Consider the following 15,401-nt stretch of genomic DNA (forward strand, 5'->3'; position numbering starts at 1 on the left):
CAGGGGCAGAGAGAGAGGAGACAGAGAATCCCAAGCAGGCTCCTCCGCACCTGCACTGTCAGTGCAGAGCCTGATGCAGGGCTTGAGCTCACGAACCTCGAAATCATGAGCCAAAATCAAGAGTCAAACGCTTAACCGACTGAGCCACCCAAGTGCCCCTGGACTACTTTTAATGAAGCCTAAGCAAAGGCAAGAATGTTACAAGGGACCACAAGATACTGCTGATGTTTAACCATTTTGCATGTCCCCAAGTGACAGTTAATTTCATGTGGTTCAACCTGATCCGAGGTTCCCAGCGGCTCCGAGAACAATGTGGAAAGGGTCAGCAGGAGGAGAATGTTCATTCTGGCACAAGGCCTTGAGGATGGCTCTGGTTAAGTGCAGGGTGCGGTTTCAGGGAAATAGAAGGGCATGCTTGCAGGCTTGGGTCTGCAAATGGCGCCAGGCACATGCCATCGTGAAGTACAGTAAACCCGTGACCTCACACAAAGCCCAGACAGGCTGTAGAGACTCCCGTGCTCATATTAGGCTCTTTGGGATCTTTCTTCAATTTTCCACTTCAGCAGGAATGAGGTTACCAGATAAAACAGAGCATGCCCAGATGGAAAACAAATGTTTCCCTTTTCTAAATCTGGCACCCCTGCTCAGGAGCAAAGGGAAGTGGGCTCTCGGCCCAGGGCCCCACATGGCTACCTTGAGGGCTTACTGGGCTGATGGAAGGAAAGGCCCTTGGGAAGGACAGGAGCTCTGCATGTGGAAGATAAGTCTTGAATGTGAATACCTGAGACAACACACATGTTCCATTTTACCAACCCTCTCCTCTCCCATCCCACTGCCAACACTTGGCTCACACTCTTGGTATGCATTAACCCATGACTCCTGAAGAGAACATTTTTTTTGAAGTTTATTTATTTTTGAGAGACACAGAGACTGTGCAAGTGGGGGAGGGGCAGAGAGAGAGGAGAGAAAGAGAATCCCAAGCAGGCCCTGCAGTCAGCACAGAGACTGATGTGGGGCTCAAATTCACAACCCCAGGATCATGACCTGAGCTGAAACCAAAAGTTGGAGGCTTAACTGACGGAGGACCCACGTGCCCCTGATGAGAACTATGTAAGGAAGTCTACACCATGCCCACTGGACCAGTGAAGAAACTGAAGCACAGAAACGCTAAGTAACTTGCCTAAGGCCACACAGCTTGTGAGTGGGAGAGCCAGTGTTCTAGCACTTTCACCACTGTGGTGTGCCATCTCTCCAATGTGAGGAGACCATTGTGTGTGTCTGTGACCCCTGATTTAGGAGTTCCAAGTGGAGCTTTGCTTCTGAGCTTTCACTTTTACCACCAAGCCAAGCACTGACAATTCCTCTCTTGGATTGTATTCTAAGAAGGTGTGCTTCTCCAAGATAAGAGAGGCCAGTGGGGAAGGGCTCTGCAGAATCTGGGGGTCTCCGGGTTAGAAGCTTCAGATGGAGGGAGGAGCTGGTGGCAGGCGGGGAGATGGAAACATGAGCTTTTCTCATTTCCTCTGTTCTCCTCTTCAGAGGCTGTAGGACTGACCTTTGGAAACCTCTCAGCACCCAGCCAATATCACAGTATCCAAGAGCCTGCGTATGCTAAATCACTTAACACTGGATAGTTCTTCAACAACCCAAAGGAGTCGGGGAGGGGGACATAGTAGGCATTCTTGTTTTTTTTAGATTTGTGCACTTGGGAACCTATTTCTGAGAATATTGCTATCTTGAAGAAAAACTTGCTGATCTTGCCTTTCCACAATGGGCTGACTTTGAACCAGACATACCTCCGAGTATTTTCAGAGCATCGAAAAGACAAAAAGGCAGGAAAGGTGAATCTGGACACAGAGACTAATATACCCTGCTTGGAAATTCACCATGTGACACACAGAAACAAAACACAGGTTTTAGAATCCGGTTTGAAACTTTGAAAATACTACTCAAAGACGGTTGCAGACTTATTCATGTCATGGACTGTGAGCAAATCAAGAGGTGTTGTATTGGGTAAAGATGTCTACAGCCTTAAGCTGCCTTTCCTCCCCGAGAAACCAGCAATTTGGGAACCCCACACTTCCGGACACCCGCTCATGGCCACAGAAAACTCTGGATGGGGATCTGGGCAGGATTGGATTCAGATGCTGACTCTGAAACTCTGGCCCCGACCGGCTGCCAATGAGGCTGTGGTGTCTTCTGTTTTGAGGTGGTGGGGAGAGAAAAAGAAAGGAGAGTGGGGAAGACATCACTGCACCTCTCCCTCTTCTCAGGGACACCAGGTCAACCGTAGTGCCTAACACCGCTACTCCCAGTAGGCCAGTCTCCAGATGAAATACAGTACCCACTGCCTGTGCCAAGAGGCACAGGTCCTGTCTGCTCAGGTGCTCCACATCCATGCTGAATATTCTGGGAAATTCTCCACTTTATCTGACTTTGTTTTCTAAAGGGCAGCAAAGCTTGGGCCAAACCCATATATAATTATTATCATATATATATATATAATTATAATTGTGTATATATATATATATATATATATATAATAATTATATATTATATATGTAAATTTTTTTAATTCAAAGAAAACAGAGAAGCGAAACAACAAGGTCAGAGGGTGGTTTAAAATATCCCTTTTCCACTGGATGACCTGACAAAGGGGGGAACCTCAGGCACCCCAAGCTGTGTGGGCAGTGTGAGCCAGCGCTGCCTCCCTGGAGGGCAAAGCAGCACATGGCCCCAAGTCGCCACGGCCAGCCACATACCTGAAAGTCATCCACCGAGGGGACGGACCGGTTGGCAGTTCTCCGTTTGTGCCACTGCCTCAGGGTGTCCCTGGTCTCTGAGCTGAGCAGTCTTGCGGCTTGTTCTTCTTGGAAATTCTTGATCAGAGAAAGTGCCCCATAGGCGCTTGTCAAGTAATAACCTCCTGGAAAGGGGCAGAAAGAATGAGTTCTCCAGGGGTTTATACTCTAGTGATAACAGGTGGGGACAATGGAATCAGAGGTCATGCTTCTTATTTTCTCCATAGGCATTTCCTTGTGGGACCAGAAGCTCGCGTCCAAGAACACGTCCTTCCTACCTTTCTCCGACCATTTATGCATTCATCTTATGGATGCACTGAGTGACCCCGGCCTGTGCCGGCGCTAGGGGGCGCCGTCGGGCCAGGCTGACAGCGCCCCGGTTTCATTGATGGAATTTCCATTCTAATGGGTGAAACGTATAAAATCTCTAAATTATTTCAGTGCAATTGTGAAACTGCTTTGCTGGGAAAGGTCAGGGCACTGAGTCCTGATGGAGGCAGGGAGACATATGAGGGTTAGTGGGGTCGACCACTCCCAGCCAGAATCATTTACTTCACGACCAGGGGTCCACACATCTCTTGGCAATACTTACTTTTAGGCTTTTCTTTTAGGAATTAGTATTTTCTAAATTTTGAGTAAACTACACACTTTGAAAGAACTGTACAGTCTACACATATGTTCACGATAACACGGATTCTTCACAGTAACTTTTTCTTTCCTCATTCCCCTTTTTACTTTTACTCGGGGACTAATGTAACACGACACTTAGGAAGAAATAACTCACAAGGAAAAGCAAGTGATGTCTCTTTAATGGTGCATTTACGAATGATTTCTTACATTTGAGGACTGTTAAAAGACTTGCAACACCGTGAGATGCCTAGAAGTGGGTACATAGCTTTGTCCTAAACTAGAATTAGGTGCTTTTGGTGGAACTTGTAAGCTCCTTGCTAGCAGACAACTAGTGGGTGCCCAATATGTGTATAAAAATTCCGTAATTAGGGATGGGTAATAGGAGGGCACTTGTGATGAGCACTGGGTGATGCATATCAGTGATGAATCACTAAATCCCATACTTGAAGCTAATATCACACTGTATGTTAACTAACTGGAATTTAAATAAAAACTGGGAAGAAAAAGAAATAAAAATTCCCTAGCTGGGCATAGCATTAAAAAAAAATTTTTTTTAACGTTTATTCATTATTGAGGGAGAGAGAGAGACAGAGCATAAGCAGGGGAAGGGCAGAGAGAGGGGGAGACACAGAATCTGAAGCAGGCTCCAGGCTCTGAGCTGTCAGCACAGAGCCCGACGCAGGGCTCGAATTCACAAACCGTGAGATCATGACCTGAGCCAAAGTTGGATGCCCAACCAACTGAACCACCCAGGCGCCCCTGGGCACAGCATATTTTAACTTGAGAGATAATCTTGTCAAAATATTGAATTTCTACTGTGAGCCCAAGGAAGTATATAGCGGGGGCTAGATTTGTAAGAAATGGTATCTGAGTCCCTGCTTTATAGAAGTTTATGAATTTATTAAAGAAAACAGGTATTGGCAGGTTTATTCATGCAGGACTAGAAGTTAGTTGTGGTCAAATGAGTTTTGTTCATGGTCCAAAGTCAGGGTGTCTGAAGAACTCTCTCTCTGGTCAACAAGTGACAACATTCGAAATGGCAGCTGGTCCACCATCTGAGAAAGGAGCACAGTCCCCTGCAAACTGCATTGGACATGTAACTTACAAAGAAATACACCTTTGTGGTTTTCAGGTCACTGACCGAGATATGGGGGGTTATGTTTCACTGTAGCATCATCTAGCCCCCTCTGGGTAATACAGGTTCTATGCACACAACAGGATTTTTGCTTAGGGCCCCACCACCTGAGTTTAAATTCCCTATGGAATCTCCCACATGTTGGCACAGAGTTCTGAGTAGCTGATTTTTACTAAACATTTTCCCCATGAACAAATGAGCACATGGCTGCGTGTGAAACTCGGTGGTACAGAATTCAAATGCCGCACAGAGGATTTCAACAGCAATCAGCAGGGACTTAAGCATTCAAGAAAGGCTGTGTGGAGGTGTCAGTACTGGAGCTGGGACTTGGAGGCACAGTTTTAGGCAAATTTGGGAGGGAGGGGTTTTCCTTTGGATGTCATATTTTAGACTCCGCAGCTCTGAAATGTTCAGGGCGCTGAGGAGAAAAGTCAAAATGCTGGAAGCACCAAGTTGACCACACTTTGAAACATGTGGATGCAATTAGAGAAAGGGTTACATTTCAGCAAAACTATAACTTTGCCACAAGAGCTGTGCACTCAAGAGGGATTCTATGACGCCTTTTCTGTAAATGAAACTACCTGCTTAAACAGCAGAAAAGAGTTGTGGGATGCTGCCCCCAAAACCAAAGAGGGCTTTGGGCAGGCCACAGAGGGCTGGATTGGTAAGGTATGTCTTCCCCTCAGTCTGCAAAGCTTCAGCTCACTGCTGTGTAGGCCTGGTCTGTACCCACAGCCAACCCGACTGGGCCAGCCTGCTTTCCCAAGGAAAGAAGCCAACAAGCCCGAGACAGCTAACCAGAGGCAGGCTCTAGTTTAAGTACAAGCTCACCAGTTGCCCTATACTTTATCTGGATCCTTGGCTTTCTCTGACGTATGATTCCTGGAGGTGAGGATAGCCACCTGCCCATCTGTCACCAACACGGTGCCCAGGGCAGTGCCTTGCTCTGGGGAAACACTGGGAAAGGTGGCAGGAAGTGGCTGTCTCAATCCCCAGGCCACACGATGTAAGCATATGTTTGTCCTAAGTATACATTGTCAGCAACAGAATGGTAATTTTCTGAGAGGGACTGGCATGCCCTTTCCCTAAAAGCCCCAAGAGTCTGACATAGTCATTTCTAGAATTAAGCAGGATCAGAGCTCAAAACAACTAAAACTAGAAGAAAGCTCAGATATCTATGAAATTATAATGATAATGCAGAGAAGAAAAGAAAGCAGGGCATGGAGACTAATGTGTGCTCCTGTTGGTCCTCGGACAAAACCACACACTTTCCCCTCTCCCGTTAAATCCAAGGGCAGAGCAAATGAGGAAAGTTTCAGGCGGGATCTTGGTGGCTCATCATGGGATGTCTGGTTGCAGGGTAGTGAATATTAGTGTGTGGGGGGGTGTGGGGCGGGGTAAATGAGGGAGAGGTTGAAAGGGATGAAAGGAGGGGCGCCTGGGTGGCTCAGTCGGTTAAGCGTCCGACTTCAGCTCAGGTCACAATCTTGCGGTCCGTGAGTTCGAGCCCCACGTTGGGCTCTGGGCTGACTGCTCAGAGCCTGGAGCCTGTTTCAGATTCTGTGTCTCCGTCTCTCTCTGACCCTCCCCCGTTCGTGCTCTGTCTCTCTCTGTCTCAAAAATAAATAAACGTTAAAAAAAAAAATTTGAAAGGGATGAAAGGGGCTCATTCATACCTCTCTGGGGTGTGGGGACAGGATGAAAAGATGTCCATCACTAATCCTGAGTCAGCACTATCCCTCGAGGGGTGGGAAAGTGTACCCCGAGGTATGAGGTACACCTTGGCTTTCTTTTCAGGGAGGACAGACACTCTGCAAATGCCAGTATGACACATTCCCTGCAGAATCCTATCAGCACATGGACCTTCCTACTGAAGGCCAGACTAAAACTCAGTGGAGAAAAGACTTAAAAAAATTCTGTGCAACAATTCACTACTCAGGGTCTATCTGGACTCTCACTGGGACACATGGAAATGGATTAATGGGATTCACAATGCACAGGCCCTGATTTATTCTCCTTTAAAAAAACGAACTCACATAAGAGTCCCAGTTATTTCTGCCCTTCAAGGCTGGGCACCACAATGACAAACATCCCAATTATTTCCAGGATAAAATACCTAACTGATGTGTAAGGAGAAGGAATTTCTGCGAAGACATGTTGGGGTCGGGCAGTCGCAAGAAAGAGAATGAACTGACAAGGTAAGTTGAAAGCAAACTGCCCAGTTTTACTCCACTGCATTTTATGCTAACAATGTGCCAATATAATTCGTTATAGAGAAAATAAAATCAATGCTGTTTTCATCTTGAGAACAAAATTTTTTAAAAAGATGAAAAACAAAAGGCCAGCCTTCATCCGCCTTGCTGATAGAACAGCAGGATATTTTTCTGGTGGTGAAAATATTCCCTGACAAAAGTTTATACCTTCCTTCTTCCTCAAGGAAACTACTTCTTTTTAAAAATGGCATCTTTTCCTATTGAATGATTTTTTTTTTAATTGCAATTAACCAATCTCGGCAAAGTATAATTATGGCCGGGTTACATTTTTAGTGGTTTTCTGACTTTTCCATATTTTCTACAATGAATATGCATTACTATTCTAATCAGGAAAAAGTTAGCACATTCTTTTAAATCAACAAAGAAATTAAAACTATACTTAACCCTTAAGAATGCAAAAAAGCTCTCACGTGACTGCCAAGTGTGTATGGGGTTTTATCTTGGGGTGATAAAAAACGTTTGGGGCTAAATAGTGGTGGTAGATGGCACAAGACTGTGAAGGTACTAAATGCTGATGAACCATTCATAAAACAGCTAATCTGTGGCACCTGGGTGGCTCAATCGGTTAAGAATCCAACTTTGGCTCAGGTCATGATCTCGCAGTTCGTGGGTTCAAGCCCCAAGGCAGGCACTGTGTTGACACCTTGGAGCCTGGAGCCTGGATCCTGCTTGGGACTCTGTGTCTCCCTCTCTCTCTGCCCCTCCCCTGCTCACACTCTGTCTGTCTGTCTGTCTGTCTCTCTCTCTCGCTCAAAAAAAAAAAAAAAACACATTAAAAAATTTTAAAACAGCTAATCTAATGTTATGTGAATTTCACCTCAAGAAAAACATGAAAACAAAACTGAAAAAAGAACCCCATTTCCTCCCATATCTTCAAGCAATTGTTACCTTCTCCATGTAACAGTGATGGGTCTAAGAGCTCCATCATGTACTCAATTTCAGTGTCCAGTTCCAACATGTCACACTGAGCTATGACGTAGGTCAGGACTGGCAAAAAGTCATCAGCTCCATACATCCTCCCTGGAATCAGAAGAAAGGGGAAGATGGGAATATTTTTACCAACACTTCTTTCTTTCATATCCTACGCAGACTGCCTTTTTTAGATAGCTAAGAGTCATCTGGGGAAATGTGCTATTCATAAACAGAGGTGGGTGTTTCTGGAATCCTGTGCAGCCTGTGACCCTCCTGGCTGCTCATGTTAGAGACCAATCCTAACGCACAATTTCAGAATGAAATATCTATGAGTCAAGGATAACAAGAAAGATTTCCTCCATGCTTTCATGATATGCAACAGGTTATACAATAGAACAGAGTACCTGTAAACAGTTTAACTTTCAGCAAGTAATGTTATAAAACATTTACTAAGTATCTACTCTGTTTAATCCTTTGTGAATTCTACTGTGTTCCCTGTTATTTTCTGTGCAAATCAATCATCAACATAATGACAGGACCAAACTCGGACCAGGAACAAGCTTTGCTCTGCATTCAACATGAGCACACAGTTAATTTATTTAAATGTAAAAATTCAGTATATGTCGAATAGATACATATGATTAATATATAGCAAAAAAAAAATGCAGTCCTTATTGCTACTTTTCATTACAAAAGAGTCTCAACTCAGGGTGATTGTGCCGACACCACCCAGGGGGACTTGGCATTGTCTGGAGACATTCTTCATTGTCATGAATAGAGGGTGGGGTGCAAATGACATCCGGGATGCTGAAGAACTCCATACAGGAAGCAACCCCCACAACAGAGAATTATCCATTTTAAATGTCATTAGTGCTAAGGTTGAGACACAGTGCTTTGGAAGAACATAATCCTGTGAAGACACTATTTTTGAACTTACATAAGTGATTGAACTACAGAAAATATACTTCCTGTATGTGAACTATGTTTGCAAATTTCAGAGGTCATGTTCATATGCTATCATGACCAGCTCAGGGGCTCACATTTTAATGTCTCTTCCCAACAATGTGCAAAGCGCACACACATTCCTATCTACCCAAGCAGTGGTTAATACATCCTGTGTGTTCTCTCTGCTGCTTCTCCATGAAGCAATTTTACTTAGAGGAAAAGTTGATAATCATCCATGGAATTACAACAAGCTCACTGAAGCCCTGGAACTATGCAGGGTCCAGTCACTAGCCATGAATATGGTTACTTCTGCATCTGGAAGAAGTAAACTGACAAAATCTGAGGGCTTACTTTCGAACTATGTAATTCTTTTGTGAATTCAATTACATTATGTCAACTTGTAGCAAAGAAGGAAGAACCAATGAAACAGCTGTAATGAAACCACATGGTTACTGAATACTCTATGTTTGACACATGCTGGATGTAGATCATGGACACAAACGCTCATTGGCCTAAATGTAATGATAAGTAATTGCTAATATTTCCATCATGCTTGGGGCTACATGTGCATTGCCTCATCTAACCCCCATCTTATGAAGGACAGGGTCATATTCAGTGACAGGTATAGAAACTGCATCTTAGAAGTAGATTAAGGTAGCCAAAGCCCATAGTTAATTAACTCATTCACAGAGTGAGGACGTGAATTCAGTCTCCAGAGACTGAATCTGTATCCACTGCCTTGAACTAAACCTTTAACAAATTGGTATCATACAAGAATCTTGTTTCCTCAACTGCTTACTTTTCTTGGTGTTACCAATCTATTGCAAGTGACCAATTTGCCAGATACCAGCCTAATACTGTGGGCTGTTTGGTGAAATCAAGAGGTTGAAAGAAAGAGAAATTGGGAATCAGAAAGCCTGATGTGTCACTGGCCACATCACCAGCCACGTCACTGGCCGTGGTGGGGAGTACAAGAAGCCTGGACTTCGGGTAGCCTCACCTGAGTTGTTCTCCATGACAGTGTAAATAAGCTTGCAGACCCTCAACAGCAGCATGACTTTCTTTTCCGGCGAATACATCTTCTGCATAGTCATGAATTTGACTTTGATTTTCTCCACATCCACAAAATCAGGGGTTGGGGCGAACACCCCCAGCTCCTGTGGGTTCCTCTGCCGCACAAGCTGCAGATTCTCCTTGAGCTGTTTCCACGAGCCGTCGGCCATATGGAAGTCCCTCAGCATGGCCTCCACATGCCCCTTCAGGGGCTTTAAGATGCACTTGTGCATGGCTTTTTCCAGCACCACATCTGCCAAAGAAAGTGCAGCTACTGTAACCATTGTCTGAAGGAAGAAGAAATGGAAGGTCTGCTTTCTCGGAATGGACACCTGGAACTCTGCATTGGTTATAGGGCAGACAAGTTATAACTTCATACCTGCCCACCAACAAAGCTTAGCAGTGCTACCGCCCCCCATACTCCAACGTGTTTTCTGTAAAGCCAGGGAAAGTGAATCTTCCCTAATAAAGTCTTACAGTTCCTTTTGCAGACAGTCAATACAACAAAACATATTTGTTTTAACCACTTTTACACTCCTCCTCCATGAGCACAGGTGAATATTCAAGAAGACATTCTTTTGACCCAGTCCTCCACTGATAATCCAGTTGACAGGTTAGTAAATATGTTATTTTAAAGGACAGATTTGCTAATAGGGAAGATTCAAGGGGCGCTTGAGTGGCTCAGTTGGTTGAGAGTCTGACTCTTGATTTTGGCTCAGGTCATGATCCCAGGATCATGGGATCGAGCCCCACATCAGGCTCCATGCTGAACATGGAACCTGCTTAAGATTCTCTCTCGTTCCCTCTGTCCCTCTCCCCCACTTGCTCTCTCTCGCAAATAAAAATAAAATAAAATAAAATTACAATACAATACAATACAATAAAAGGAAAGATTCAAGATTTCTCAAAATATTTCCTGAGGAGATAAATTCACCTAAATATATGTGTAATCTTAGATTGAATTCTGGACCAAAAATTCTTTAAATTATTTTCAGTGTTTATCTTTATTTTTGAGACAGAGAGAGACAGAGCATGAGCGGGGGAGAGGCAGGGAGACACAGAATCAGAAGTAGGCTCCAGGCCTGTCTCCAGGCTGTCAGCACAGAGCCCGACTCGGGGCTCTAACTTGTCAACTGCAAGAATCATGACCCGAGCCGAAGTCGGACACTCAGCCGACTGAGCTACCCAGGCGCCCCTGGACCAAAAATTCTTTGTCTGCTACAAAGAGCATTGGTGGGACACCAGATGAGATCTGAATAAAATCTGCAGGTTAGGTAATACTGTGAACACTCAATCTGTGTTAATTTTACTGTATTTTTGTAACAAGATGTCTCTGCTTTTAGGAAACATGCACTGAACATTCAGGGGTAAAGGGACACCATGTCTGCAACTAACTCTGAAATGGTTCAGCGGGGGAAGGGAGGGTGTATGTGTGTGTCTGCATGTGCGTGTAAGCAGAGAAAGGAGAGCAAACATGTGACAAGGGGCTAACGTGCAGGGTATTAGAGTAAAGGGTAGACATGATTTCTTTGCATTATTTTTGCAACTTTTCTGTATGTCTGACATGATTTCAAAATAAAAATTTTAAAAACGCTGAAATGTGTTTCTGGTCAGAGTTTGGAAATACCATTATGTGTGGAAGGCGTTATTTTCCCCCTCTTTGAATGGTTGCCCAATGAAGTCGCTTTCTTGGCTGACAGTAAAATGACCATAAATCTGGAGATCCAGCCTAAAGATGATTTATACAGTAATAAACTCTCTGCTTTTGCAACATCAGTTTTCCAATCTCAAATGTTTGTACATTCTCATCAAAGCCACCTGGGTAGCCAGACTTCATTTATGAGACTTTAAGGTGATTCCATTTTGGAAGCCCAATTTCCTTATGAAATTGGAAACCATTATCTCTCTGGCGTTGGGGATTCCTGACACTGGATCAAATCACACTGCATCCAAATTATCACCTATTATTAGAAATCTAGGCCGGATGCACAAACACCAAAAACAATTTTCCCATACAGAATTAGAGCTCATGATAAAGTTAATGAGCTGCTTCCCTAGCCCAAGTTTGTTGTTGTTGTTGTTCCTCCAAGTCCATATCCTATCCAGGAGATCTTTGTTTATTTTATTTTTTTAAAAAGTTTATTTATTTTGAGAGAGAGAGAGAGAGAGCACAAGCAGGGGAGGGACAGAGAGAGGGAGAGAGAATCTCAAACAGGCTCCGCACTGTCAGTGCACAGCCTGATGTGGGGCTCAAACTCACAAACTGTGAGATCATGACCTGAGCTCAGATCAAGAGTCGGATGCTTAGCCAACTGCACCACCCAGGCACCCCAGGAGATCTTTGTTTAAATGTAGAGCTTTATATATCTATAGGAATCAAGATTGAAACAAAAGAGTTTATAAAGTAAGAAGAAAAACAGAACATTTTCACTTGACATCTGGCATTGAAACAAATTACTTGGTCTTCATTGGCTATTCTGTGTTAATAAACTTGTGTGACCTAATAGCATCTTTGACTTTACCCTAAATGACCATTACATTGAAAAGCCGATAATAGCAACTGACACCAAGCATTCAGTTGGGCTAGGCTCTAAGTGCTTTATTTTATTAGCTCATCTAATTCTTACAACAACTCTCTTATTTTTGCATAATACTAATGTTATTTTACAAATGAGGAAGCAGAGATTTGGAGATGTCTAATGGCTTGCTTGAGGCTGCACAACTGTTTTCAACAATCACATTGCTTTCCAAAGTAAATGGCCTCTTAATTCTAAAGTTCAAGGTGCTTTATAAACATTCACCAGTTTAATCCTCTCTGTCTAAAGGTTACACAAGCTCCATTCATGGTTATAAGTGACCACCACTTTGTTAGAATGAGGTCACCAAGGGGCGCCTGGGTGGCGCAGTCGGTTAAGCGTCCGACTTCAGCCAGGTCACGATCTCGCGGTCTGTGAGTTCGAGCCCCGCGTCAGGCTCTGGGCTGATGGCTCGGAGCCTGGAGCCTGTTTCCGATTCTGTGTCTCCCTCTCTCTCTGCCCCTCCCCCGTTCATGCTCTGTCTCTCTCTGTCCCAAAAATAAATAAAAAATGTTGGAAAAAAAAAAATTAAAAAAAAAAAAAAAGAATGAGGTCACCAATGGGGGCAGAAGTCCTGCCAATCATTAATTGGGATGGTACATGAATATGGATAGAGGTATGATTCATAACAGCCTCAAACTGGAGACCATCCAAAGGCCCATCCCAACGGAATGGAGACCAGGATATATTCATACAGTGGAATCCAGAAAATGGAATTCAGAAACAGGAGATTTCACTCCATGAAAAAGAGCACACTGCAGCTCCAGACGCAACTGGATGAATCTCATAGATATGATGCTGTGTGAAAGAAGCCAGGCATAAAACAGTATCTCCTTTAACATTTCACTTATATAAAGTTCAAAAGCAGGCACAGTGCATCTATGATGACAGAAGTCAGGATGGCAATTACTCCTAGGAATAAATGAAGCTGTAGGGGGACCCTCTGGGGGAATGGAAATGTTCTGTTTCTGGATCTGGGTGGAGACTACATGTATGAGCTCATACGTGAAAATCTGTTGAGCTGAGCATGTAAGATTTACACATTTTATGAATGTAAGTTACAGTAACCATGTTTAAGTCAAGCCAATGGAAAACAACTGGAGACCAGCCTGAGATTTTCACCTTGAACCCCAAGGGCAACTTCTAACTTCAGGGTGAGCCTGGTCATCTCTGAGGCAGAGCATTAACATGAATCATCTACACAAGATTCTGTGCTGTTCCTGGGGGACAACAGCAGAAATACCATTACCAGTGAGCTGAGAGGGACCCTTATGCAACTCATCTTTGCCACCAAGGAAGAGACACTGGTCTTTGTGCCACAGACTCCCACCCTTAGGAATAAATGGTGCTGCAGAAATCTTTTGTTAGGAGGCTTGAAACCTGGGATTCATTGCCAAGTGCCCATTCTCTTAAAATCCAAAATGAAAAGATAAAAAAAAAAATACCGGTGTTAGTTTTTTGTTTTTTTTTTTAAGTACATTTTTTAGTGGCCATAGTTTAGAAATCAGACTGGTCTCTTTGCATTCTTTTCCAGGACTTTACTCCTAACTCCCACCCTCCTGCAATCCTTAACATGCATAAAGAATAGAAAAACTAAAGTCAAATGAGACTTGGAACCCACTGGCGTCCAACGGGTAACAGGTTCTGTGCACAAAGCAAGAGGGAAAAATGATTTGGGAAAACAAAAGGAACAGAAAATCTTATAGAATATGGTTAGCTCAAAAATAAAAAAAATTTAAAAAAGGAAAGAACAGATTGGTAACATCTCTCATAAATTACTACTATCTGTTGTTTTCTACTGTCTGTGGTTGTTTAAGATCCAAGAAAACAAAATCTCTTAAACCATAAGAACAAATGATACTATTCTAGATACTTCATATGCACTGACTTTTCAAATGTTCAAACAAACCTCATGGAGGCAGGACTATTATTTGTTCATTTTATATATCAGGAAACAAACCCAAAGAGCTCAATACCTCATAGCTAGCAAGAAAGGGAGCCAAGATTTGAACCCAAGGGATCTGGTTATGTCAATTGCATGTATCCACAAGTGAAGAAACGAGCATATAAACAACAATACTAGAGAAATGTTTGAGCTACAATGTTTTGAATATTCAAAACCAATTGTTAGGTGAATGATCAAAACTGGAAGCAAATTTTTGGAAAATATTTATAGACAGATCCTTTCAATTGTTCCCAAAGTCAGGCACAAGTGGGAAATGGTAAAGAGAATGGCAGGGGCTTAGATGCTCCTTGCCTTAGGGTGAGCTGATGCAGTCATTTATAGGAAGCATTCAATGTGTTGGCCTCTAGTGCTGTGAAGGGATCACTCCTCTATTAGGAATGGAAGACAGAAGCCCTGTCTCTGTTGCTTCACTCTGACCAACAGCACAGATTCCAGAGAAGGCCAGAGATCAGACAGGGAACCATCACAAGACTGGCTCATGCATCAGCTTGGTTTGAGTACTTTCTGCTTACCCACTGCTGCCTAAGGGGAAGTGAGAGTCTGGGAGGTTAAGGTAAAGGCCAGAGAAGGCACATGTCTTAGAAAGAACACTAGGAACATGAAGCCTGGCAGCCAGCCTGGCTCTATCTTTCTAAGCAACTTTGGCCAAGTTGGTTCACCTCTCTGCCATTGCCTCGAACTTCTGAACTGCCATCCAAATCACTGCCCATGGGAGGCAAGACGGAACTAGCACCCTGAGTGATGGCCAAAACAAAACAAAATAATAACTGATATTCTCCGGGGGATTCTAACAGTACCCAGAATCTAAACAAAATAGGTTGCAACCTATAGTTAGTTGACAAAGATAGAAGATGAGGTCACATGGCCTCTTGGTTTACTTGGTTTCTAGCATTCTGATTATTTATTTCTTTAAAAGGAAAGTGACAGAAAGAGAAGCTAATGTTTGAAATCTCAAATTGTGAAGTTACACATACATAATTGCCAAAGTGTGCCGAGTTTCCTCTGTGCTGTTCTTATTCCCAGGGGGCTCTATGTGTGTCCCTGCTGTAATGTTAACCCCCATCCCAGCCCCAAGAATCAGGAGCCAGTGACACCCTCATCGTGCAGATG

General features: G+C 43.5%; 1 protein-coding gene across 11 annotated transcripts in view; it reads right to left on the minus strand.

The window, feature by feature from the left end:
- RIN2 (Ras and Rab interactor 2) overlaps positions 1-15,401 on the minus strand; it is a 224,515-nt gene that overhangs the window by 2,375 nt on the left and 206,739 nt on the right. For all 11 annotated transcript variants that reach the window (XM_058684762.1, XM_058684763.1, XM_058684765.1 and 8 more), the window contains 3 exons: positions 9,697-10,002; positions 7,728-7,859; positions 2,763-2,926 (listed from right to left, as the gene is read on the minus strand). In XM_058684762.1, coding sequence (XP_058540745.1) covers positions 2,763-2,926; positions 7,728-7,859; positions 9,697-10,002 — 602 coding nt within the window. The remainder of the gene's footprint in view (positions 1-2,762; positions 2,927-7,727; positions 7,860-9,696; positions 10,003-15,401) is intronic.

This window comes from Neofelis nebulosa, chromosome 9 (assembly GCF_028018385.1).
Source record: "Neofelis nebulosa isolate mNeoNeb1 chromosome 9, mNeoNeb1.pri, whole genome shotgun sequence".
Classification (NCBI taxonomy): Eukaryota; Metazoa; Chordata; class Mammalia; order Carnivora; family Felidae; genus Neofelis; species Neofelis nebulosa.